The sequence below is a fragment of the Triturus cristatus genome, chromosome 7 (assembly GCF_964204655.1).
Source record: "Triturus cristatus chromosome 7, aTriCri1.1, whole genome shotgun sequence".
NCBI classification, from domain to species: Eukaryota; Metazoa; Chordata; class Amphibia; order Caudata; family Salamandridae; genus Triturus; species Triturus cristatus.
This window is the reverse complement of record NC_140590.1, coordinates 1,794,441,705-1,794,466,598: the sequence shown is the minus strand read 5'-3', so window position 1 is coordinate 1,794,466,598 and position 24,894 is coordinate 1,794,441,705. Positions and strand designations below refer to the sequence as shown.

General features: G+C 44.8%; 1 protein-coding gene across 1 annotated transcript; it reads right to left on the bottom strand.

Moving 5' to 3' along the window:
* Positions 1 to 1,705: 1,705 nt before the first annotated feature.
* On the bottom strand, positions 1,706 to 16,371 carry LOC146813166 (olfactory receptor 1L4-like). The gene is made up of 2 exons (XM_085620080.1): positions 16,307 to 16,371; positions 1,706 to 2,675 (listed from the first exon to the last, which is right to left on the bottom strand). The coding sequence occupies exons 1-2, from the start codon at positions 16,354 to 16,356 to the stop codon at positions 1,706 to 1,708; spliced, it is 1,020 nt and encodes a 339-aa protein (XP_085476206.1). The 5' UTR covers positions 16,357 to 16,371.
* Positions 16,372 to 24,894: the final 8,523 nt, after the last annotated feature.

Below are 24,894 nucleotides of genomic sequence, written 5' to 3'. Positions count from 1 at the left end.
GTAACCAAGATGAGTGGATTGTTGAATCTGTTTATTATTGATTGGTTGCTTAGCAAGTATTTATGGGCCTATTTACAAGAACCTCATGCAGCGCAGCAAGTCATCTTGCTGAGCTGCGTGACAGGGAAAGGCACAAATATAATGTATTTAAGGCAACACAGCACATTCCTGCCTTTTCCCCTGCGCTGGCAACCTTTTGGCACCCTTTTGTCAGCCTAGTACGAGAATACACAAATGGTAGTTTTCTATGAAATGTATTGAACCAACATTATTCTTGCATGAAATATGTGTGCTGCAAAGATTAGTAGGCAGAAGCAGATAAACGTGATTACAAGCAATAAAGCGTAAATAGTAGGTAGAGTTCTACCATGGTGCTAAAACAATGTATCCATGCAGGCATATACACAAAGCATTAATCAGGCGTACTAGGTGAACCCTACTTTAGGTGTATCTAGAGCTTGTGTAGGTATGGGGCTAAGAATCTCCCCAAGGGATGATCCAACTCCATTACCTGATGGAAAAGAGTGAAGGACCCTGTCTTGGTCATCAGCTGGACACCCCTCACAAGATATCAGGCCACTGCATGGTGATCTATCAGCATGCACGGACCCTTGGTGTTAGCAGAAGTTCCTCCTCTGCCAATCTATCGGGCTGCTCATCTTTTATAATAGAGAGCAGCCTTGCTATATATGCATGCATTAGTGATGTTGTAGCTATGTAGATAACTCTGTTGCCCCATGGATGAAGATGGTGATGACATTTGTATGTGGTAAGGAACAAGAACTTGTACATGATGTTCACGGCATTGTGATAATGTTGTGTGAATCTATATGTAAAAGAAGTTTAGTTTCAGAGAAACTAATCCAACATTGTCGTGAATGTAAATGTAGGCAAAAGATCACAGGTTGGAAATGTTATTTGTGAGGACAATGTAAGAAATAAGTTGCTTCGCTACAGGGTCCAACCCAGGAATATAACACTGGTATGGTGTTATGTTCCCAGAACTGGTAAACCTAGGAATGCATACAATTTAATGAGACTTGCATGTGAACACCCATGCAACGCCCATGGAATGCCTTCTCAGGGTAGAGTAAGGCAATGCAGTGATTTTCACTGTGTTGCCTTACTCATGATTTATGAAGTCCCGCAGGGCCACCAAAAGTGGGCTTGTGTGAGTTCATAAATCACATGTAGGGTTTATGTCGCTCTTGCACCGTGATCTGTGGTGCGAGAGCGACTCAAACTGGCTCGTAGATAGGCCCGTCAGTTAGTAATTTGATGATATTTGTGCGTGAATGTACTGTCACTAAACTCTGCATCTATGGCTGTGCCATTTTGTTTTTGTTGATGATCCACGGAGAGGCATTTGATAGTGTCATCTGGCACTATCAGAGGAACATGAGGAGTTTCTGAGTTCTGCACATCAAGTGAAGATGTAAGAATGCTGATGAAACATCAGTATGGCAGCACTGAGGTGGCATTCACATTTTTAGAAAAGGAGAACTGTGCCTCTGGCAAAATATGATTTTGGCTGATTAAGTCTGCTATGATTTTACCGTGAATGATGTTTACTTCCCTTTTTGAATCAAAGCCAACTTTTAGTTTTGTTTATTGCATGGATGCCATCTGACAGCTCAAAAGGGTCGAGAAACAATGGTGGTGAGAGTCCTTTTCATCCCACAGTCCATGTCATTGAGCCTTTGGTCTATAGACTGTTCTTTGTTTTCCGAAGAGCATTTTTAAAGTCTGTATTTCTTATCCCATATATAATAGGATTACACAGAGGTGTTATGGCAATGTACAATAAAGACAGTACTTTGTTATCATTCGATGTGTTTTTTGATGAAGGTCGAACATACGTAAAAGAAAGAGATCCATAGAATAAAATAACCAAAGTGAGGTGGGAGGCGCATGTAGAGAAGGCCTTCTGTCTACCCCCTTTAGATTTAATATTTAGTATAGACACAGTGATTTTGGTGTAAGATGCAATGATTAAAACAAATGACATCAGCAATAGTGGAGATGGTAAGGTGTAGGTTATGATTTCAATTATGTGAGTACTGCTGCAGGAAATCTTCAGAAGAGCTACCACATCACAGAAGAAGTGGTTGAGTCTATGGGGTTGACAGTAGGTGAGCTTAGACATTAACACAGTGTGTGGTAGTGGGATCAAGAAGCTAAGTGCCCAGCTCCCAGAGGCCAGCTGCATACAAAAATCCAAATTCATAACAGTCATATAATGTAAAGGATTGCAGATGGCTACATACCGATCATATGCCATAACTGCGAGGATGAAAACTTCTGTAGTTACGAGCATCATGAAAAAATACATCTGTAGCATGCATTCCGTAAGAGAAATGTACCCGCTTTGCCAAAGCAAGTGGGCTAGCATTTTGGGGAAAATGGCAGAGGTGTAACTTATGTCGAGGAAGGACAAATTTGTGAGGAAAAAATACATTGGAGTCTGTAGTTGTGCACTGGAGTATATTGTTGCCATCATAATAAGATTCCCTGCAAGAGACATCAGGTACATCAGGGAAAATATCACAAAAAGTGGTACTTGCATCTGTGGGAGATCTGAGAATCCCACAATCAGGAAATCTTCTAATGAACTCAAATTCTTTTCTGCAGAATTCTTGTCTGCCATTCGCCCTTCAATGGTATTAGACTTTGATCTGAAGAGGTGTAAGAAAAGAGACAATTATTGTAAATGCAATTGCCGAACCAGACTTTAAGATTGTAGCACTAGTAACATGTATGCTATATTACACATGACAAAAATAAAAGTGTATGATAAAAACATCTATGTTGTCATTATTGTATAGGTTGATTTTTACATAGACATTTGATCTATAATACGGGCATACTACTGAAATGTCAATATTCCAGTAGTATGCCCTTATGACTGTTTGACTTTTTATGTGAAAATACCTCCTGTTTAATAAAAGAGTGAGAGAGGTATATGTATATTTGGGGTATGTAGAGGTACAAATACTAAATCTATATTTACCTATATACTTATCTTCTCTGGGCCTAATGAAATTACTACACTTTGTAGTATGGTTTGTAGTACTTCTGCAGCACTGCAACATTCACTACAATAGTCTCCTCGAGGTGGTCAACTACCAATAAAATCATGACCAACAGAGGCTTAAAGCAGGAATGCATATTGGCCCCTCTAATCTTCAATTTGTTATCTAGCAGACCTGCCCGAGTGGCTGGACCTCTCTTGAGCATCTCCACCTGGAATTGAATCTACTAATATTCAATCGATGCAATATGCTGATGACACGATTCTTCTCGATCAAACCCAGGTGGGCCTTCAAAGACCCTTCGATTTCCTTGCACTGTACTGTAAAACAAACGCTTTGGAGATTAACATCACCAAAACTAAGGTGATGATAATCTCTCATTCACGAGCAAGAAAGCGCTTCTGGTACATTGAAGGGAAGTCAATAGAGGTAGTTGCTGCATATAAGTATCTGGGTGTCTGGATAGATCACAGAGGGAGACCGGCAACGCATATCGCCGCAATGCAGGGTGTAGCCCGCTGCTTGGAGGGAGCTTTCTTAAGAACTAAGAAAGCCCTCCATTCTCCAGATTGTTTGCCACTAATCACAGTGATAGGCACCAAACATTTACCAACCATAGCCTTCGGCACCATACCCTTTAAAGACAAAATGTTCACCTGGTTAGATAGAGCCCAATCAGCGTGTTTTCGTAGATTGTTCCATCTACCTAACTCGACCTTTCATGCCCAAATTTGTATGGAGTTCTCTTTGTCATCCCAACACTGGATTATGAAAGCCCGATTCATTGCCTATTGTTTAAAAACTAAAATTTCTTGTGACTTTATTTATGTAAGCAATTTTTAGTGCGCGCAAATACACTTGGGTGTCTCGGCGCTACGGACGGCTGAGCGGAGGAAGGACTGGGAGCGGGTGATTTATTGGTTAAAAAGCCAGGTTTTTAGTTGCTTGCGGAAGGAAAACAGAGTGGGAATGTTCTTGATGTGAAGGGGGAGTGTTTTCCATAGTCTGGCCATGGCGACAGTGAATCCTCTGTCACCCCAGGAACCTTTCTTGGTTCTGGGGACAGTTAGCAAATTTGCTGCTGATGAGCGAAGGGGTCTACTTGGCATGTAGAAACAGAGAGTTTTCTTCAGGAACTCAGGTCCTGTGTTGTGAATTGCCTTGTAGGCGATGCATAGGGCCTTGAACTTTGTTCTGCTCCTGATAGGTAACCTGTGAAACTGTCGTACCACCTTGGAAATTGGCTTGAACTTGGGGATGCCAGACAGAATCCTTGCCACTGCGTTTTGCACCATTTGTAACTTGTTTAGGACTCTTTCCTGGGCGTTGATAAGTAGACCATTGCAATAGTCTACCTTTGACATAACCAGCATGTTAATAAGAGTCCTGCCGCCGCTAGATGGTAGGAAAGGTAGAAGTTTTTTTATCATCCTGATGTATAGAAGGATGCGTTTGCATGGTGCATGAATGATAGCTTGTCAGCAAACTTAACACCTAGGTTTCTGACCTTTGTGACGGGGGACGGAGGTGAGCCTAACTCTGATGGCCACCAAGAGGGGGACCAGCTACGGGAAATGTTACCATCCTATCTGAGTTTAATTTGAGTCAGTTGTTTGCCATCCAAGTGCTTGTTGCAAGCATTCCCTCTTGGAAGTTTGCTGCGACTGTCCCTCCATCATTATGAACCGCTAGCACCAATTGTGTGTCGACGGCGTATGAGATTAGTTGCAAGTAGTAGGACTTGATGATCCTCGCTAAGTCCAACACGTATATATTAAACAAGGTCAGACTCAGCGAAGATCCCTGCGGCACACCGCACGTTAACATTGGGAATCAGTTTCAACATGGTTGGGGGGCACAGATCATTAGGGGAACCAAATTTGGTGGCAGAAATGTGGTTGATGATTTGGTCTGCGGAGACCTGGCTAAATTCTGAAAAGATAGGGGTAGAGATATCATCAGTGGGGCTGAGTTCCAGGGGGATGGGAGGGTTTTTAACGTTGCTGGGGGTGAATAAATTATTGGTCATGGAGTGTTCTGAGAAGTTACCGTAGATGAGGCTAACTTTTTCTTGAAAGAAAATGGCCACAGCATTGCAAAGAGTTTGCATGGGGATTATGGGAGATTTGGTCGCAGGCCCTGATAGCTTGGTGACGACCTGGAATAGCTGTTTGACAGAGTCTCGTGCTTCAATTTGGTTGAGGAAGTACTTGCTTTTCTATGAGATTAAAAGGAGTTTGTATTTAGTCATGGCCTCCTTGTAGCGTGTTTTTTCTGCGATGTCGTAGTCTTGACGCCAGCGACTTTCTAAGTTCCTGCATCTTTGTTTCTCCAGTCTTAATGCCTCGGAGAACCAAGGGGCGGATGGTGCTCTCCTATTTTTTGAGAAATATTTTAGTGGAACCAGAGTATTCAATTCAGTATGGAGCCATTGTGTGTAGTTAGTAGCTGCCAGTTCAGGATTGTGTTTTGTTGAGTGGACAGCAGTTATGATTTGAGGAAATGAGGGGAGATGCTACCCCAGGCCTTGAACTGTTTGAGAGGAAGAGATCTGGTATGACTAGCGGTGTTGCTTTCTATCTGAATGTTGAAGAAAACAGCACAATGGCCCGTCCAGGGTAGAGGGAGGACGCTCTCTAAAGAAATGTGTTGGTTGTTGGAGAACAGCCCATCTAACGAATGGCCGGCAGAGTGTGTGGGCATTGTTACTAGATGGGGGAGTCCTACTGCCTCAAGTTCTGCTAGGACGATTGAGGTATCCTAGTTGCTGTTGGCTTCAAGATGAAAATTAAAGTTTACGGAGATGGTGCAGTTAGATTCTCCTGCTAATGGTTCTAGTAGATGACCTATGGCTGAGATAAATTCAGCTCAAGATCCCGGTGGACGGTAAAGAAGGATGCCTTTAAAGAAGTGGGAGTGAGAGAGTGCTATTGTGAAGATAAAGGCTTCACAGCTTTTTAGTGGGGATTAACTCTGTTCTAACTGAGTATTTGTCACTGTAAATGAGCGCCAGTCCCCGCCTTTTTTGCTCGATCTGTCGAATCTACAGACAGAGAATCCGTCAGGGGTTGCAGTGGAGAACTCTGGTCCGGAAGATGGCCCGCACCAGGTTTCTGTTATGAATAGGAGGTCTAGTTTATAATCATCTATAAGATTCAGTATTTCGTATTTATGTTTGGGAATGGAACGTGCATTTATAAGTGCTGCGTGAGTTGTTCTGTGATTTGTAGACAGCGGGTGGGTACAGGTAGGTATTGGTCTTTCACTAGTGTCTAATGTGAGTGGGCAATTGGGGCAACAGGCAGTGGACTGGGAAGATAAGGTCTACAGGTTGAAACGGGGGCAGGTCTGGTTGTTATTAATCGTGCCTAGTATGTTTTTTAGTTGCCTGCTGGTGTAGGTTAGTGCCTTGTTGTGTGAGACTGGTTTGACAAAGCAGGCGGACAAAAGCAGACGGGCTTGCCTTTGGCGCACCTTCTGAGCGATGGCGGCACGCCATCTGCGGGAGTCCGCTGTGCGTAGGGAGAGGCATCGTATTTTTATGGGGAAAGATCAGCTGCTGGTCAGCTGACTTGCCTGAGGCCACCGGAAGTAGTAAATCTCTTTATGTGTGCGCTTAGAATTCTCTCCACACAAACTGAAGAATCGGCATTGGACCCGGGAAATGCCCATCAAGTTTTCTTTGTCATCCCAACACTGGATTATGATAGCAAGATTCATTGCCTATTGTTTAAAAACTAAAATGGCTTGTGACTTTACACTAAAGAGTTGCATCTGGTCTCTGTTAAACAATTCTAGTACTTCCTGGAGTCAATTTTTAACATTCTGCCTGGACGCACTAGAAGCTCAAGACATATGGGCAAGCTCGCTGCCCATAGGGATGGTTGCAAAAGTCCTGACTAAACAAGCAAAGATCTTGTCATTGAAACATCATGCGCTATCTGTGAAAAATCTCTCCAATGGCAGCTGGGTGTCAAAATTCTATGCCCTTAAAACCCTGTCACACTACTTGTCATCAACTATGAAGCCACGAGTGAAACGTGACCTAATGAGATTACGTTGTGGCATAATCCTGTTGATAGCGTACAAGTATGGCCAGAGGTATAAGGCATATTTGCCCTCACAGTGCCATTTTTGTAACAACGGGGAAGAAATCTTAATCCACGTCTTGTGCATTTGCAGAATCTTACTCCCCCCGCAAACTTTTTGGCTCCGTCCAATTTGCTGGATCCTGAACGTCCGGACATGTCAAGAAGCTCTGGAGGAGTGTATGAAGGGCGGCTCAGCTCAGATGGGTGCCGTTTTGTAAAATACATGTCTGAAATCAATTCCATGTTATTAGTAGACGACCACCATGAATCTCTGCCGTGCCAGCTATGAACCCTTTTTTTACCATGAACTCTTCTTTCTAATAGAACACAGAAAGTGCTTTTAATTCATTTTTGTATGAATTACAATGATTTTATTAATTGTGCAAAATTTATGTGCTAGATTCTAGATTCACTACAAAGTGATACTTACTAACTGAACTTTTGTAGTAACATACTCTTTTGTAGTCATTTTAATCCCTTCTGTCCAAGCAGCTTCTGCCAGAATCCTATTAAAGGCTGTGAGGCTGGACTGTAAATCATGTTTCTCTTACGTCAAGAAAAAGAATGAATTATCCAGAGCTTTGTTTGTACATGTTTTAAGAGAAACTCTTTCATTGTATGGTTCATTGCATGAAAATTGTTGAGCAGTGGATTATCCCTACTCACCAGAGGGTTCAGTAGTGATGATGTGATTACATCTTAGGCCCTCATTACGATGCCGGGTGGTCGGACAACTGACCGCTATTGTATCTGGCAGGTGACTGTCAGACAATGAGTCAGATGTCTCACCTGCCCTATTAGAATCAGATCAAAAGTGCTTTTTCCTACTGCGGCCAAGGAAAAGGTCTGTAACACAAGCCACAGTAGAAAAAGGCACTTAGTTAACATCCATGCACCGTGTGCCAGGCATCATGTGGTGCCTGGCACACAGTGCATGGATGTGTGTGAGGGCATTGCATGTGACCCCAGGGCCACTGAGCAGTGGCCCTGGGGGCCATTCTTGCGGCCCCCACAGTAAGTATGGTGGTTCTGCCATATAAAGGCAGTTGGAAAGGAACTTCCTAATACCTCTATTGTAGGATAGGACTGCCACACCGATGAGATCTTGGATCCTGCCAGGGGGTGGCGGTCCTACTCCACGACCTCTGCTCTCTGACTGCCGGCATTGTAATCCATCAGTTAGACCAATGCCCAGGATGTCGGGTGGACTGCCACTGATGGTTTGTCCCAGTAAGTTAGGAAGGACCAATGCTACATTGGATTGTTTGATCTGGAAGGAATCTGGTACATGATATATAATTGACGTGTTCATCAATTCAGTAAAACAGTCTATTGAGTCAAAGGTACAGCTAAGAGTGGGTGATTTACTACTTTGATCACCACAGATAATGACCCAAAAAGTTTTAAAATGCAAGACATGGATGGATCAGTATTAACAAAGGAGCAGAAAGGATAAGACCTAGGCAGGAATGTAGGCCAATAGACTGCAGGACGCACAAATCTCCTTGGGTCCCTGATGTAAAATGTCAACGTTTTGAGGGTTACTCCATTGGATGTGTTCATGGTTGGGGTGGGTGTTTCGGCAGTTATAGGTACTTAGGGGCATATCAGCAACACCTGGCGATAATTATCGCTCAGCTCTCTTAGCGTGAGGATAATTATCGCCGGGTAACGGGGATTTTTATCGCTGAGATAGCGTGCTATTAGCAACGCTTATCTCCTCAGCGATAAAAATCCTCACGCTAACCGCCTAACGTGAGATTATCGCTGGAAACCCAGCGATAATCTCACGTAGTGTGGCGTTAGCTAGCTGATAGGGACTCACAAACTTAGCCATGATATCCACCTTCCATAGGATATCATGGCTAAGTCAGTCCTGAAGCAGGCGTAAGGAAAGTAGCGATAACAGGGGTTATCGCTACTTTTCCTGCCGCTATGCTTCTTAGCGTGGGGCCTTGATGATAGGAGAAATGTCACTTAGCGACATTTCTCCTGTCATGTTAGGTCAGGAACGCCCACTTTGCATCTCATTAGAGATGCAAAGCTGGGCGTTAAGTATCCCCACGCTAAAGCAAGGTTTCACGCGTTAGCGTGGCCTTGCTAATTAGGCGATAAAATTATCATTGAAAAACGTGGTCCCAATATTCACTAACGTGGTTTTTCAAGGTTGGCTGGAATTAGTTTGGAGTCCTTCTTATCCCCAGATCCTCACCATTGTCACACACTATTAAGAACTTGGGGTGACTTTGGTGTTGGATGCCAGGAAACGTATTATGTTCTGCTGGAATGGATCAATATTCGTACCACAGCATGAATTCATGTTCCTGCATCAGCTATGGGTGTCTTTTTAATGTTTTTATACATTTCTGGTGTCCAAAATAACACAAATGAAGCAGTTTTACTATATCAGCATTTGTCTAAGTCTCAGTGCAAGATTTCCCAAACTCACAAGTGGGATCCGATTGCCAGTTCACTTTAGCAGCAGCTAACTCGTCCTATTATGTGATCACTAGGGTTGTAGCTCTCAAGGACATCATATGCTGCTTCACACAATGCTAGGATAGTTCAGCAGGCATATTCAGGTATACATATGCTGTGTTCTTGAAGGATACACTGCACATGAATTTTGTTTTGTACTTTTATTGATTCATGCTAGACTACAGACAAGCTACGGTTGTAGTGGACACTAGTTTGCTTTTGTTTATGCAGATACTACTCTAGTATATATACTTTCTACATGCAGACACAGTTATGGTACTTATGATTGGTTGTATGTGGGCCCAACATGCCAGCACTTACATTGTGCAGGTAAGTGAAGCAGTGTTCAAAAGTGCAATGCTGCATGTTGCATCATAACGCCTGACTGACTCTTCCTTCACAGGTTCCTGGGTTTGTTGCAGCATGCTTGTGCTGGTTGCTGGGTACAGTGGCCACCAGCACAGACACAGGCCATAGGTCAAGTTTCACAGGGTATTACCAGGTTACATTTTTGGAGCCAAGACACAATGACAGTATGAGCGGAGGTTTAAATACAACTGCTTCTCATGCACCTCCTGTAGGAGGTGGAGGATGTGCACAAAACCGTATTTTACAGAGACAAAAGGGGATCTGAGAGCAGTGTAGGGTCCATCTGGTGATAGTACGGGTCAGTGTGCTTGTGAGGGTGGCAAGATAACCAGGTAAAAAGGCTATTGAGGATGTAGAGGATATCTGGAGCCATATTACAAAAAGTGCCCCGGGGGTGCAATGGGCTTTTGCACTTGTTTGCGCACCCCCGGGGCACTTAGGTTTTCGCAGAAGGGACAGCAGACACTTGTATGGTCCTGTTGTAATACAAATATTGCTGGCATACATAAAGTGACAGCGCTATCCTCAAGGGGGTGCATGAGGGTGTGCCCCATGCAAATGAGGGAATCCCTTTGCCTCTGCACCCGAACCGTATTACCGACGTGGGCGCAGAGGCAAAGTAGCCCTCAGAAGGCCCACTGACAGTGCACCATTTAAATGGTGGTGCACTGTCAGTGCTCCTCCTGAGAGCTGCCCTCTGCATGGGGTCCTGTGGGCCTCCCAAACATCCCCTTGCAGGCAGGTGCAGTCACTGACTGCACCCGCATGCAAGGCGATCTACAATCCCCTTTGAAAGTACAGGCGGGTTGCTACCTGCACTGTGAAACATGGAGCAGCTCCATATTTCATGTGAATGCACTGCCCTGGGGGCAGCAAATTCATTGTCATAAGGCGCATTTTCATAGTTTGCAACGTTTTAAAGGTGTGTCCGGCACAAACAATGAAAATGTGACTGCACCATAATACGCCCCCAGTTGCCATGTGCAGCCTGCATTTGGGAAGGCGGAGGGCTGCAAGACAACCACAAGAGAACGAGTTTACTAAGACTGTCCAGTGCACCATGAGAAGTGAGTGGAGTTCAGATGTGCCATGTTGTGTAGGCCCTGACAGCTGGTTTCACTCGCTATACTAATGGCTTCATGAACATCCACAATATTACACTGCTCCCAGCATGAAGCACCTTACACTGTGGTATCTTAGGAGCACATTTACAAGCCCCTTGCGCCACTGGTGTGTCACTTTTAATATGGGAAAAGTGGCACCCTGGTGGCGCAAGCGGCTTGTGAATAAGCCCCTTAATGACAAGAAAGGTTGCAACTTCATAAATCATGATCTTTAGAAGAGAAACAAGGGAAACCAAGTAAGGACTGACCACCCAAAGCCTATGCATGATAAGAGGATACTACACAGTGCCTCATGATCAGTCCCATTGATGACAAGTCAAGCAGGGCCAAGCAGCAGATGTTATTACATTAAAAACAGAGACCCACCCAAGTCAAATAGCATGTCTGCTTTCATATTGCATCACTGATGAAAGAGAGACTGCTATGTGCCCATGATACTGAACTTCCAGATGTGTGCTGACATATTGACACTGCAGTTAAGCTGTTCAAGCTAAGAAGAATTTAATCTATTTTCAATTAATAAAATGAAAGTAAGAAATAACTCAACCACTTCACATGAGACCGGAGATACCCCTTGAAGGATAAGATTCCATGTTCATGGACCTAGAGAATAAAAACCTTCATTTTGAAGTAAGCATAATTGTGAGGAGGGGTAATGTTGTTTATAAGTCTGACTGGCATAGGAAAGTGCAAAATTAGCAAACATTTTTTAAGTAAAATCAAGTGGGACATTCTTCACTTTTTGGCAGATATGCACTTTCCACCAAATGCCACCATTTGTCTCATCATTCTTCAGGAAGTAAGAATGGCTACACACGTCACTGTGATAAATGGCTTTGGAATCCTGGATCTTTCAAATGCAGATGATTCAATCTTGCAAGACAGCCATTTGTATTCAGGCTCAATTCTCTGCTAAGGGAAAATACTGTAAAGCAAATAATTTTAAAAAATAATGCAGGAAAAATCCTCATGACTCTTAGGAAAGTGAAGTACTACCCCAAAATGGTTCCAAATTGTAAGAAATGGGATTCTTGAAATACGAGGGGGTAGTAAGCAATAGAATGCCTAACTGTCCTACTCATATTTAAACCAGTCTAGGTAAAGCTGATGCACCAGCAAACGTCATTGTAAGGATGGCTGGAAGAAACAGACTCGGATTACCCAACCACATTGACAAAGTTTTTCATGCAAAGGTAGGAAGTCAAATTTCTTATGAAGCAGAACTCTGGGGCCTGGATACGATTAAATGCTACACCAGTGCTTTGAGAGGGAATTATGGAAAACAATCCTCAATCTGTCATCATGGTTTCCCACAGAAGTCTTGAATTCTGCTGTAGGCTACATCTCTACTGAAGAAGCAGCCTCCTACAGAGTATGGGCTAAAAAAACTGAGAGCACTTTATAACAACTTGGTTGACTGGGCATGAGAGCAACATTTTACAATCAATGTCAAATCCACCTTTCCAACACTTTGGATTGAAGAAAGCCTGGTATTACCTCAAGCCCCAAGTACTCTCCTGTCAGTCTCAGTAAAGAAGATAATCTCCATGGTTAATAAACAATGTGCATGCCTAGCAAAAGAATGGAAACTATTGGGCTTATTTATGAGAGCCTTGCATCACTTTTGCACCATGAAATTGGTACATGCATGATGTAGGGCTCGGAATCAGATTAATGCAGCCATGCAAAGACACACTACGTGACTTTGAGTGGCCTCATAAGTCTTGAGGAAGGCAATGCAGCGCAAATTGCTGCCTCGCTTAATCATCAATTGGGAGGTATTCCATGGGCATTGTGGTGGGTGCTTGCATGCACACCAATGGATTTTCACGCTGCCCTAGATTAACAAAATCATGTAAACCCGTAGAAGCGCCAAATCCTTACGCCTCCTGAGGTGAGGCATAACCAAGTAAAATCTCTTTACTTCTTCTCTTTGTTTCTCTTCCTATGTGTGCTGCATTCTGGTGCACACATAGAAAGAGGAACATGCCTCTTAGGATTGTTTATAGTAAGGAAAGAGCCCCTTCCTGCACAAAAACAATCCTTCACGCAACAGAGGTACCCATGCACTATGATGCAAGTGTGCCTGCATTGGCTCTAGCCTGCTGAAACAGTGATAGGGCATGGAGAAAGGACAGGAATGCACCATATTGCATAAGTATGGTGCATTCCTGCACTTTCACTTTGGTGTAGTGCAGCACAGCAAGGAAACTTGTCTATGGACACTTAGGAGACATGTTCACATTTCACCGGTCTTGATGTACTAGCACAAGTTGTATCTGTATTCACACAGTTCTATATCAGGTTCTCTGTTTTATTGAACTACAATGCAGCTGTTTTGCAGTTCAGCTTACTCACATTGTGGATGTCCTATTGCCAAGTGCTTGCTGATCCAGATGTTTCCAGCTCCTGGAATATGTATTTTGCCATTTATCAGACAAGAGTGTTCCTTCCATTTGGTGGCGCTCAGGGCCGTAACACAGGCCACTGCAGCCCCTGCAGTGCAAGGGGCCCCCAGCCCTCCAGGAGCCCCCGAAGCCTTAAGAGGGTGAACTATTCAGCTCAATGCAAATCTCTCTAAAAACTGGAGAGTGGAGGGGCCCTAATCACATTCTGAAGGGGGGGGGGCTTGTCGTTTTGTGTTACGCCACTAGTGCTGCTTATATTACTGCACTAAAATGCTCACCAAGAGTTAAGGGTCAGATTATCTTCTTTATTTCTCAGCTTTGAGCTGCAATTTACAAATTGCACCCTTCTTCCTGCAATGCATGATAAGAGATGCAGTTCAATGTACCCACTGTTTTGTAACTTTTTTCAGTTTTCTCAAATTTCCAGTATTTTAAGAGTCAAACACCATGTGTAGAGGCTTACGTTCCAGCTGCTAGATTGTTAACAAGACTGTACCTTTGGCAAATGTTATTCTATGAAACTACACTTTTGTCCACGGTGGGAAAGTTGGGACCTTATAGGACTTTTGCTGTTATGTATAAAATAGCCATGTGGTGCTGCAGTTAATGGGACAAAAGTAACAGAGAGATATGAGATCTTCAAATTGTTTCTTTTCGAATGGATCGAAAAGCAAGACAGAGCAACGCACTAGAATGAAACCTGTTAAGCCATCAAATTGTTTTCCTGGGTCGATCAGCTCATAATGTGATATTGCCTGAGAATATTTGTTCTCTGGAACTACAGATTTATTTATTTATTTTCTTTACAGATCATGGTCAAAAGGTTTCACGGGAACAGGACTTGTGACCCACCTGACCTTTGTATGTGGCTACCCTGGTGAAAACTGAAGTAAAGGGAAAGGATCATAGAATGTGTTCTGCACCACTTATCTTTAAGAACATCTTCATATTTAAATACATTGTGCAAAGGGAACTTAAAACATGATAAAGTATAATTTAAAAACGAGTACTTCTCTAACGTGGGGAAGGGTTTCAACTTTAGTACCTCAGATTATATCACTGCATGGCTTGGTATGAGGCAGGTCTGTTGTTGTGCACCATTTATGTGGCCTAGGATATTATCAAACATGGAATAACATGAGAGTATAATGAATAAAACACAAGAGAATTGTTTGTACTGCTCACATCCTGAACTCATGCATTTCAAGGAGCTCTGGTACATGATAATGAATAGAAAGGAGGGAAGGTGAAATGAAGCAATTGTGTAGGATCACAAAAATTGGTAAAATGAGGAAGCCAGGATTGGTCCCAGGGTTTCTGATTTCACAATGTGCTTTTCAGCCACTAGATGGGTACGTCATTCCCTCTGACATTTTACATCAAAATGTAATACTTTGACTTTAATTCTTGACATGATGTTAGAATGTGTGTGTCAGACAGAAACCTTGCACCATTTTGGGCTTGAGGATCAAAGAAATGTAGAGCTGAATCGCAGCCAGAAATCTGGCTCTAGCTTGACTCAAGCCTTCAGTGGCTTGCCCAGCTCTATCAGAAGGTACCAAAGGACATAGTTTGACCATGATCAAACAGTTTTGTGAAGCAGGAGTACCGAAACAACATGACTCCTTGTCAAAGACCATAAATTTCCCACTACATAACATTTTAATGAGTGGACTATAAGACTAGGGGCCTTACTCTGAGTTTGTCAGTCTTCATCTGGGACCTTCAGCATGGCGGTTCCATGAATACGACCAACCCCATGGTGCACCCACCCGCTGGATTTTGATTTGAATCCAGGGTGGGTGGGCAGTGCAGTGGCAGTGTCACGGCAGCGGTGTGTTAGGCTCATAGAAGAGCCTAAAAAGCAGACCGCGTCCGTGAACGCCTATAGCACATTCTGGCACGTTGCGGCATGCACGTCATGAATGCCACACTGCACCCACATGGCCAGATGCACACGGGTGCCCTGTTAGGGCCCCTTAACTGCATTTCTGCCACCTGTTTCATGGCAGGGTATCCACCATGAAATGGGCGGTGGGAATGCAGGTCGCAATATGCTCTGCGTGACAGCATCAGCACCGCCAGCATATTCATGGCCCTTTCCAAACCAATGTGGGATCCTGCATCCCAACAGAGGGGTGGGTTACTGGCGGTCCCACCACTAACTTCATAATACTGTGGGCAGAGCCGCTGGGTTGTGGCGTTCGGACCATACCAATGAGGACCGCGGTCTCAGAACCGCTGTGCTTGTAATAAGGTCCTAGGTGTGCTGTATCCCAAGTGTTACAGTCCTGTTTCATTATCAAATACTTACTACAAGTGAAGACGATAGATGAGAGACAATACATACGAACAGCAAGTTACAAAGCATACAAAGGGATATTGAATCCACATTGAGGATCACGTGATTTCCTGTCAGAGCGAGCGAGCGAGCGAGACAACGGTGTAGCAGGGAAGCGGGACACGGTGCTGCAAGCTTGTTTCACTCCTCTGAAGACCACCAGGTGACTCGCGCCCGCACCCTGCAGTCTCGGGCAGCACGCCGGGTTGGGGAGGACGCCCCTGCCCCGCATCGCTGGTATTGCTCTCTCCCGGGTTGAGAGTAGGCTCAGAGGCCGGGGGAGGTGTGCTTCCATAGCTGCCCATCTTGCCACCCTGCTCCTCCCCTCACGGAGGCAGCTGCAGGACTGGAGCCGTGAGCCTGAAGCACGGGAGCAGGAACACGGATTACCAACGCCGCCCTCACATGGAGGTGAGGTGGGGAGAGGGGAGAGCTGAAGAGAGAGCTGGGCTCAAATACCTACCTCAGCTTGGTTGCGGCCCCCTGTTCAGCTCCCGCGGGACTCCTGCTCATCTCCCATATGGTCCCCACGACCCTCTTTATCCTCGCTCCCCTCAGCCTCTCAGCAACCACTACTGGAGCTGAGCAGAGCAGCAGCGGCATTGTTTCTCCATCAGTGTTTCTTCATCGGCATCACCTGCACCCATCAACCACCGCTTCGGTGCGAACCAGGTGAATCAGATGAGCCCCTGGTGAGCCCTTGTACCTTTTGGGGTGACTCCGACTCCAACAGAGAGGTCACCAAGCAGTCAAATCAACGATCTGTAGATTGGTCGTGCGAGCCTGGGAGTGGAGCTGCAGCGAAGTGGAGCAGAACAGGGACAACGGCGGGAGTGGCGGGGAGTGAGCAGCGATTTTCTTGATTCCTTTGGCAAACTCCTTTTGATGGCAATCGGGAGAAGGAGAATGGACTGCAAGGACCCGGCCGGCTGCCGCAATTACCACATGGACAGAACACTGTTACACGCTGCCAAAACGGCTGAGTGGAGTTGCGGGTCAAGAACGGGCCCGGAGCGGCGAGGCACCAAGGCAGTGAGGGAAAAGGTTGGTGGTGAGATCCTGGTGCGAGCACTCCCTGTGTCTACACTTCCCGCAATTGACAAAGGCATTGCGGTGCTCCTGTCTCCTCCTGTTTCCCCCCTCAGCGCAATCAGTGTTAACTCCATTTGCCGTGGTCACGCTCCTGGAGGGGCGTGTGAGGCATGCTCTTGCGGATACATTCTCTCTCTGCTGGGCGGTTGTGTCGAAGCTGCATTCCGTCTTCTTCAGTGGCCCCCTGTTGAGTGGTGGCTGATTTCTGTACCTCAGTTGATGCAAAACCGGAGGCACTATCCGGCGTTTGCAAACTCCTTTCCCCCTCTTCCGCATTCACTCTTTGACGTCTAATGGCTTCCACTAGGCACGCGGAGATGAGTGTGTCCTGGGAATCCAAGCCTCCATGCCATGCTGTATTACCTGAGAGGTTGCAGGAGTTTGGGGAGCAGCACGATTCAGAACACTGAACACTGAAGATAAGCAATCTACAAGCGCTGTCGCAGTAAATTTGAACTTTTTTTCCCGATACCGTGTTAAAGCGCTTAACTGTGTGGTGGCAGAAATCAACCAGGCAAACTCGAACCCCAGAGTGAGATCACTTCTAGGAAATTGTGCTCAGGGCGTGTGCTCTCCACCTCACCAAGCCATTAACTAAGAAGATTGTTTAGCGGCACTAGACAATTACAGCATCTCTGCTACAAATCCCACCCTGTAAAAACAGTTTTTTTCCGTAAAATGCCTTGTATTGACCCTGAGGTGGCAACTGTGGTCCAAGAAGGCCAGACCTTTAATTTTCATCCTGGAACACCTTCAACCTCATCTTCATTGCCTCTTGCGGATTCGCTGGAACTTCAAGTGAGCCATGCTGGGTGCCAGGTGCAGTCTAGTTGAGGGCCCCGGTCTCTGGATCAGATTACAGAAGAGTGGAGGATGGCTCCAGTGAGCAACCGTTTGACGTACCTGCCTGTGCTCCTTTGGATTCTGATCTTCTTGCCAGCCAGCAGAGTCAGCCAATCACCTTATTAAACAGGACGACGCAGCGCAGTCAAGGAATGACAGTATGACTGAGATCATATCAGTGGTTTTACCAGCTCGGGCCGACTTCCATAAGGGATCAGGCGGGGACGGTGGCCTGGATGATCGCCTTGGCGCGCCCATGGTGGAGAAGGCAAAGTTACGTGAAGAGTCATCGCCAGGGGAAGACTTCAGACTCCCGGACATTGACATAGAAGCTCAAAAAGGGACTGGGGAGACCATTTTCACTGTAGGCATAAGGACAATCAGTTAATGAGTGGTCACAGGGGAGAAAATACTCCAATTGTAAGCTCCTCTCCCAGGCGTCTTTCTATGCCTCTCCTATACTGTAGTACAAGTCATCTGATTGGTACCTCTATGGAGTCTGCACATGATGTATTCTTGCCTGATTCTCAAACGAAATGGGGAAATGAGAGAGGGTGTGCCTTCAGAATACCTTGTTTGTATTGAAAAAAATTCAAACTCCATACTATCCTTATTAGAAAAATCTGTACTTAGTTCTGACCACACACTGGAAATGATTTCTGTAATGCTATTTGAAATGCAAAAGGTAAATAAGTCTGTTACCACTAAACCTATCCCTACGATCCTCCCCCAGATGGGAGTGTGGCCAAATAATAGGCCTGCACCATACCTCTCCTCGGGAGAGTCGAGACACGTCTCCGTGCAGGCAGGAACTCCCCTTTTCTTGGTGCCCCCCATGGCTCCCATATGTAATCTTCAAAAGGAAGAGTTATGTTTAAGTACATTATTTGAGGAGGCAGAAAGGAGTCCCCCTTTGGAGAAGTCCATCTTGAAAATCTTCCCTCTGTTTAAGAAGGGTAGAACGGGGACGCCGGAGAAATTGACGAAATCATGGCCCATGTCAAGGAAACTAAGCAGGTGGGAAGGGTGGGTGGGGAGGGGGAGGCATCAATCTCTCCTACTACCACCCAGGTGTACTCCCCTACTTTGCTAGGGAAGGGAGGACAGAAAGTAGGTAAGAGGGATAGCTTAGTATCAAAACATAAGGGGAAAAACATGAAAAAGAAACATAAAAAAGAGACGATTCTGCAAACGGAGTGTCAAAATTGCACTTTTCCCAGATTTTGGAAAGCCAGAGCGATGCCCATTTATTAACGGAGAAGGGAGGCCCTAAAACATCATTAGCAGATGGCAACCCAAGAGAATCTGGACCGGGAGTATTTCCTCTAACCCAGTTGTCGCAGTTCCTCTAAGTAATCCATCCCTCCTCTAATGAGTTAGCAGATCCATCGGGAGGGGAAATACAAATGGGTCATGGGGCCCTCTCACAGCAGACAGGCACTGGGGCCATAGACTCCAATGATCCCAGGGTGGACGGTAACCTAGAGGGGGGGCCCCAAGCTCCAATTCTCCCGCAGGTTGGGCCGAATAGAAACATTGAGGCCCCAACTCTTAATACGGTTTCATACTCGAATATCCAACACCATGGTGGGACACAAGTTGCCAGCTTTACGGATAGGGTCCCTTTATGGATTTCCTGGAGAGATGCCCCAAAGAAAACTAGTGGGGTAAAGACTGGTTTATCTCCCATGGTAGACTTTATCTGGTTATTTGACAATGAATCCACTCTGGTAAACAGAGGAAAGATTCTCGGAACTAGAGGTATTAAAGTTGATAGCAAGAAAGGACATTTTAAATGTGATGATTAATGTACATGACACCGTTCCATATTCTAGTGTCACTTTTTGCTCCCTGATATTGGCCAACTTGGTTTTGAAAAATTGTGAGCATTTTTTTAAACGAGGGCTTGATATAACATCTGTAATGAATATGATGAATATCAAACTGTGGGCCCAAAAACCCATTATTTGAAAGTTTCTATGGCTACTAATTCAGTGGTACTACATGCATTGGGCCCCGATACAGAGTATTCCGTGGGCAAGTCCAAAGATATAGTGGTTTCCGTGGACTGGAGGGGGCGTTCAATAAACGTTGTGTCCGGTGTGCCAGTCACCTCTCAGACTCCAGACAGAGAAGATGAATTTGCCCTGTGGAGTTGGGTTGCAAGAGCCCTGAATAACACTCATCCGTAAGCAGTGCTCCATTGAGGTAGCCTGTGTGGGCTACTCTTGTCCTGGAATATGGCTGGTTCGGGGCCCTATGAACCAAAATTGAATTCTTTGAAAATTATGAACCCTTTCATTATATGTTTACATGTTTACATGAAACTTGGTCTTGTAAAGAGTTTGAATGTGATAATTATTTGTTTACTCTTGCCATGCTAAGCATTGCGATAGGGGACACCCTAGATGGGGGTCTCCATTTTGCTTGAAAACTCCATTAATTAGAATCAGAAGGATTTCTGCCACCGCTCAAACATCTGTATATGTGTGAAGTTGGCATGTCTGAGAGATTCTGGCTGGTCCATTTCTTTCCTTGTGGCAAACTTGTATATCCCCCTAGGAAAACTTTTGATCATCCTTTGCGTGTATTTTTCTTTTCTATGCAGGATATAGCTATCAGGAATGCCCACTAGTGACATTAGTGGGGGACCTAAATGCTAAAATATCAAACTCTGCTTCGGGGATTTATGCCAACACTGACAAAGAGGAAATTTGGTATATTCCCAAGATTTTATTACCAAATAAAGTAAAAACAGATAAGCGGGGGTTCTTTTGCTTGATAGCATCAGAAAAATTGATCTTGTTATTCTAAATGGGAGAGTGCCCGCTGACAAAACAACCTTTCACTCTCAACACACTCAGAGCCTTTTAGACTATGTGATTGTTTCCTACCAAATGTTTGGGGCTTGTGATAATTTCTTTGTCTGCCCACCGATATGGAGCAACCATAGCATAGTGGGTATGACAGTGGCTTTTGATCTACCTACACTGGATTCGGGGAATGCTGGTCAGGTCATGGCCACCTTTAAGAAAGCAAATGGTCGGTCCTTTTGGATGCAAAAAAACATGTCTGAAGTAGGCTCGATTGTGAAGATGGCTTTTGTAGAACAGCAGGGTAGGACTCAATCGTCATTTGTAGGTGTTGTTGTATGTCTTTATTTCACACACCCTTGGTGGACAGCTTTAGAGACAGCCAACACGTTTTGCCCTAGCAAGGGCTTCTTCAGGGCAAAAAGGTGGTAATGGAGAGTGCGTACCGAATGGATTCAATCTGGTATTGTGTAATAGATATGATGCGTCCTACCTATACACGTTATCGTCAAAGACGAGGCCTCGGGCCAGTAGAAAGTAGAGATAGTGTGCGTAGCCTCCAAGGCTGAGGTAAAAGACCAAATGGCTAATATACGCCTCCATAAACATTCAAAAGTGTATTTGATTAAATCGGTGTGTATTCAATCTTGATCTGTGTCCATGCTCTGAAGAAGCCCTGGCTAGGGTGAAACTTTGCATACTTTCTAACTTGCTGTTCTTGTGTATTGCCTCTCATCTATCTTCTTCCTGTTTCTGTTTTTGGTCATGTTGCAGCTGACCATTTGAGGTGGGCAACACCAAGACAGAATATACTATGTGACTAGCCCAGGTAGTCGACAACACAGCTGCCTCCCTGTATGTTGATCCTACTTAATACCAGTGTTTGGTTAAATTTAAGGTATTTCTAGCACTGTAAAAAAAAAAGGATCAGAGATGTAGACAGTGCATGCTGTTATCCACCTGTTCTTGTGACATATTTTCCCACTGGAACTGTCACACGTGACATCTTTGCAAGATTCCTTATATTGTTCTACCTATTAGACTACACTGATTAAGGCATATATCATTACTTTTTCAAAAACATGTAAAGAATCCTAGCTTCCTATGGCAGCATGCCAGCATGCCAGTGCCTTTTTATTCTTGTATTTTAAGTCTTTCATGTGTGCCGATATAGTTTCAGAAAAAGTTTAGAGCTCACACAAATGTTGGTTTTCATGCTTTGTGTGCAACATGTAATGTTGTGGTGCATTTGTTTTCACTTAAACACCATAATATACACTATACATATTCACCTAAAAGTTTTAACACCTGCTGTGTATGGTCTTTAATAACAGTAGTTTAAGCAGAGCAATCACCACAGCTACCTCTAAAGTCGGTTATAATAATAAATAGCTGGATGTGTTAATTTAATTAATAATGTATCCTTATCACATTTGTTTTCTTATGGACTTGTCAACCCCTTCGCTGCTAGGCCTTCCCCCGTGCTAAACCTTTTTTTGGTCATTTGGGGTATTCACGTCAAATTTGCGTCCTTTTCTTCCAACAGCTTTAAACTTGAAAGGCTGCACTTACCATTTCAAGCAGACACCTACATTTATGCTGCATACTTCAACTGTACCTTTCCACAAACTCATAAAAAGTAGCCTAATCACTAACCCCTCTGCCAACATGTCTTAAACCTCACTTTTGTGCTACAGATTTACTATTCAGCGACTACTCAGAGTGTTGGGCCTAGCCAAAAATAAAGCAGCAACCTTTTGCATGTATCTGTTGTAACTCTCACCATATTCCTGAAAGCATACATGAATGTGTCTGTACCTTTTACTAGTGGCATCATATACAAAAGAAACAAGCAAATATATATATACCTCTATTTTATACATCTAATATCTTGACATGCATAACACATGTGAACATATATGTAAAAGAAGAGACATATCTCAATCACAAGACCCTGAAGTCTTTTCAACTTGACAGACTGCACTTACCATTTCAAGCAGGCACCTACATGTATGCGGCGTCCTTCAACTGTACCTTTGGACAGACTCATATGAAGTAACATAATCCCTGTGCCAACATGTTTAAACCTCTTTTTTTTGCCGCAGCTTCACTATTCTGTGAGTACTCAGAGTGTTGGGACTAGCCAAATATAAATCAGCAACCCTTTACATGTCACTTTTGTAAGTCTCACCATGGGCCTCATGTAGGTAGCCAAATACCGGTCGGTAACGGCCGATTTTCGGTAAATATGCCGTTACCGACCGGTATTCAGACAAGTGAGATGTAGGAGTCCAAAAACCACTTTTCGGTAAATATGAGGCGGTAAATACCGATTCATATATACCGAATTCTAAAATACCGATTCATATTTACCGAATACATAATTAACGAATCGGTAAATATGAAGTGGTAAATATGAAGTGGTAAAAATTAAAATGACATGTAGGAGCACTCGGTAATTAAGAAATCCAAGAAAATCGGTAAATAAGAGTCGGTAATTAACACGGATTGAAAGCAGGTGGTAACCATCAACAGTGCATATAAGCAATCCCAAAATGCAACAGCGTGGACAACATGGCCGCTATGTATGTCATTGCAAGGCGCCTACGTCTACAGGCAGCAGGTCTGAGGATTTGGCGACGGGAGGAACGCATCTACAGACAGCGCATCACACTCTTCCAGCTGACTGATGCAGAGATACATGAGAGGTACAGGCTACACCCCGAAACCATCATGGACTTAATCAGGGACCTGCACCCACTCCTGGACCAGCCAATAAGAAGGGCGCACGCCATACCCCCACATGTGCAGGTGCTCTGCAGCCTACATCTACTGGCATCCGGCAGTTATCAGGTGGTGATAGCTGCGGTGGGTGGTGTATCCCAGAGTTGCCTGTCCCGTTTCTTCAGGAAGTTCCTGGATGCCATGATGCAGAGAATGCACCACTACATCAGCTTCCCGAACACACAGGCTGCACTGCAGAAAACAAAAACAGACTTTTATCACATGGCACAGTTCCCCCATGTCATTGGCTGCATTGATGGCACACACATCCCAATCTGTCCACCAGCTGACACAGAGCACATCTACAGGAACAGAAAGTCCACCCACTCCATCAATGTGCAGGTGATCTGTGATGCAGGGAACATCATCACAGATATTGTTGCAAAGTTTCCTGGGAGCACCCACGACTCTTACATCTTTCAGAATAGTGGGATCTACACACGACTGAGTGCCGGAGAATTTGGAGAGGGATACCTGCTAGGTAAGTAACAGTGACGCACCTTGAAACCTGCAAATCATAGTGTATAGAGGCATGTGACTGATGTTTCCCTTTTACTCATCTAGGCGACAGTGCATATGCATGCCGGTCATTCATCCTCACTCCCTACCTACACCCATCAACCCAGAGTGAAAGACGATACAACGTGGCACACAAAACAACACGCAATGTGGTGGAGCGCACGTTTGGACTACTGAAGAGCAGGTTCCGCTGCCTCCACAAGAGCGGAGGCGCACGCCAGTACACACCCATCAACTGCTGCAAGATCATTGCCACTTGTGCAATGCTGCACAACCTTGCCACGAAAAAAGGTACAGATGTGGAACTAACATATTTTGAGGACAACGAGGATGAGTCAGGCCAGCCAGAGGGCAACGCAGCTAGAGTGCCAACTGCAATCGATGGGAGAGAGAGACGGACAGAGATCACATGCAACTATTTCTGAGTAAGTAAGGGGACACAGCCAGTTGTGATAAGCCATGACGTAGTTTTAATGTGGCACCACGCCATGAACACATGAACAAGCCAATCTGGCAATATCCCATCTATACAAGGAGTAAGTCCAGGGTTACGTCACCCAATGGGAAGTGGCTAAGTAGGGCTACATCAATGTTTGCGCATACGCGCTGCAGTGGTGGATGGCACGGCCTGTGCATCCTCACTAGAGCCAACCCCAAGCCGCCTGCTGCTCCTGCGTGCTTCTGGGACGGGGGGTGTGATGCTGCTCCTGCTGCTGTTGTCGATGCTCTTCGCAGCATCCCCTGCAGCAGTTGTCGACGCCTGACTAGTCAATAGCACCCCTAGTGCACTTGTCACCTGCACCATCCCCCGAGACAGGTCGCTGCAGCAGTGTGTCAGGCCCTCCTGCATCGACACAGAGCGCCGGCAGAGTAGAGAAGTCGCAGTTGCCATACGGTTGAGTGCCCTGTTGGTAGTGTCCCTCCTCTGGCGTTCCCGGCGCCGTGCTTCGATGTCAGCATCTAATTTGCTGCACAACTGCTGTATTGACTGGGACATGTC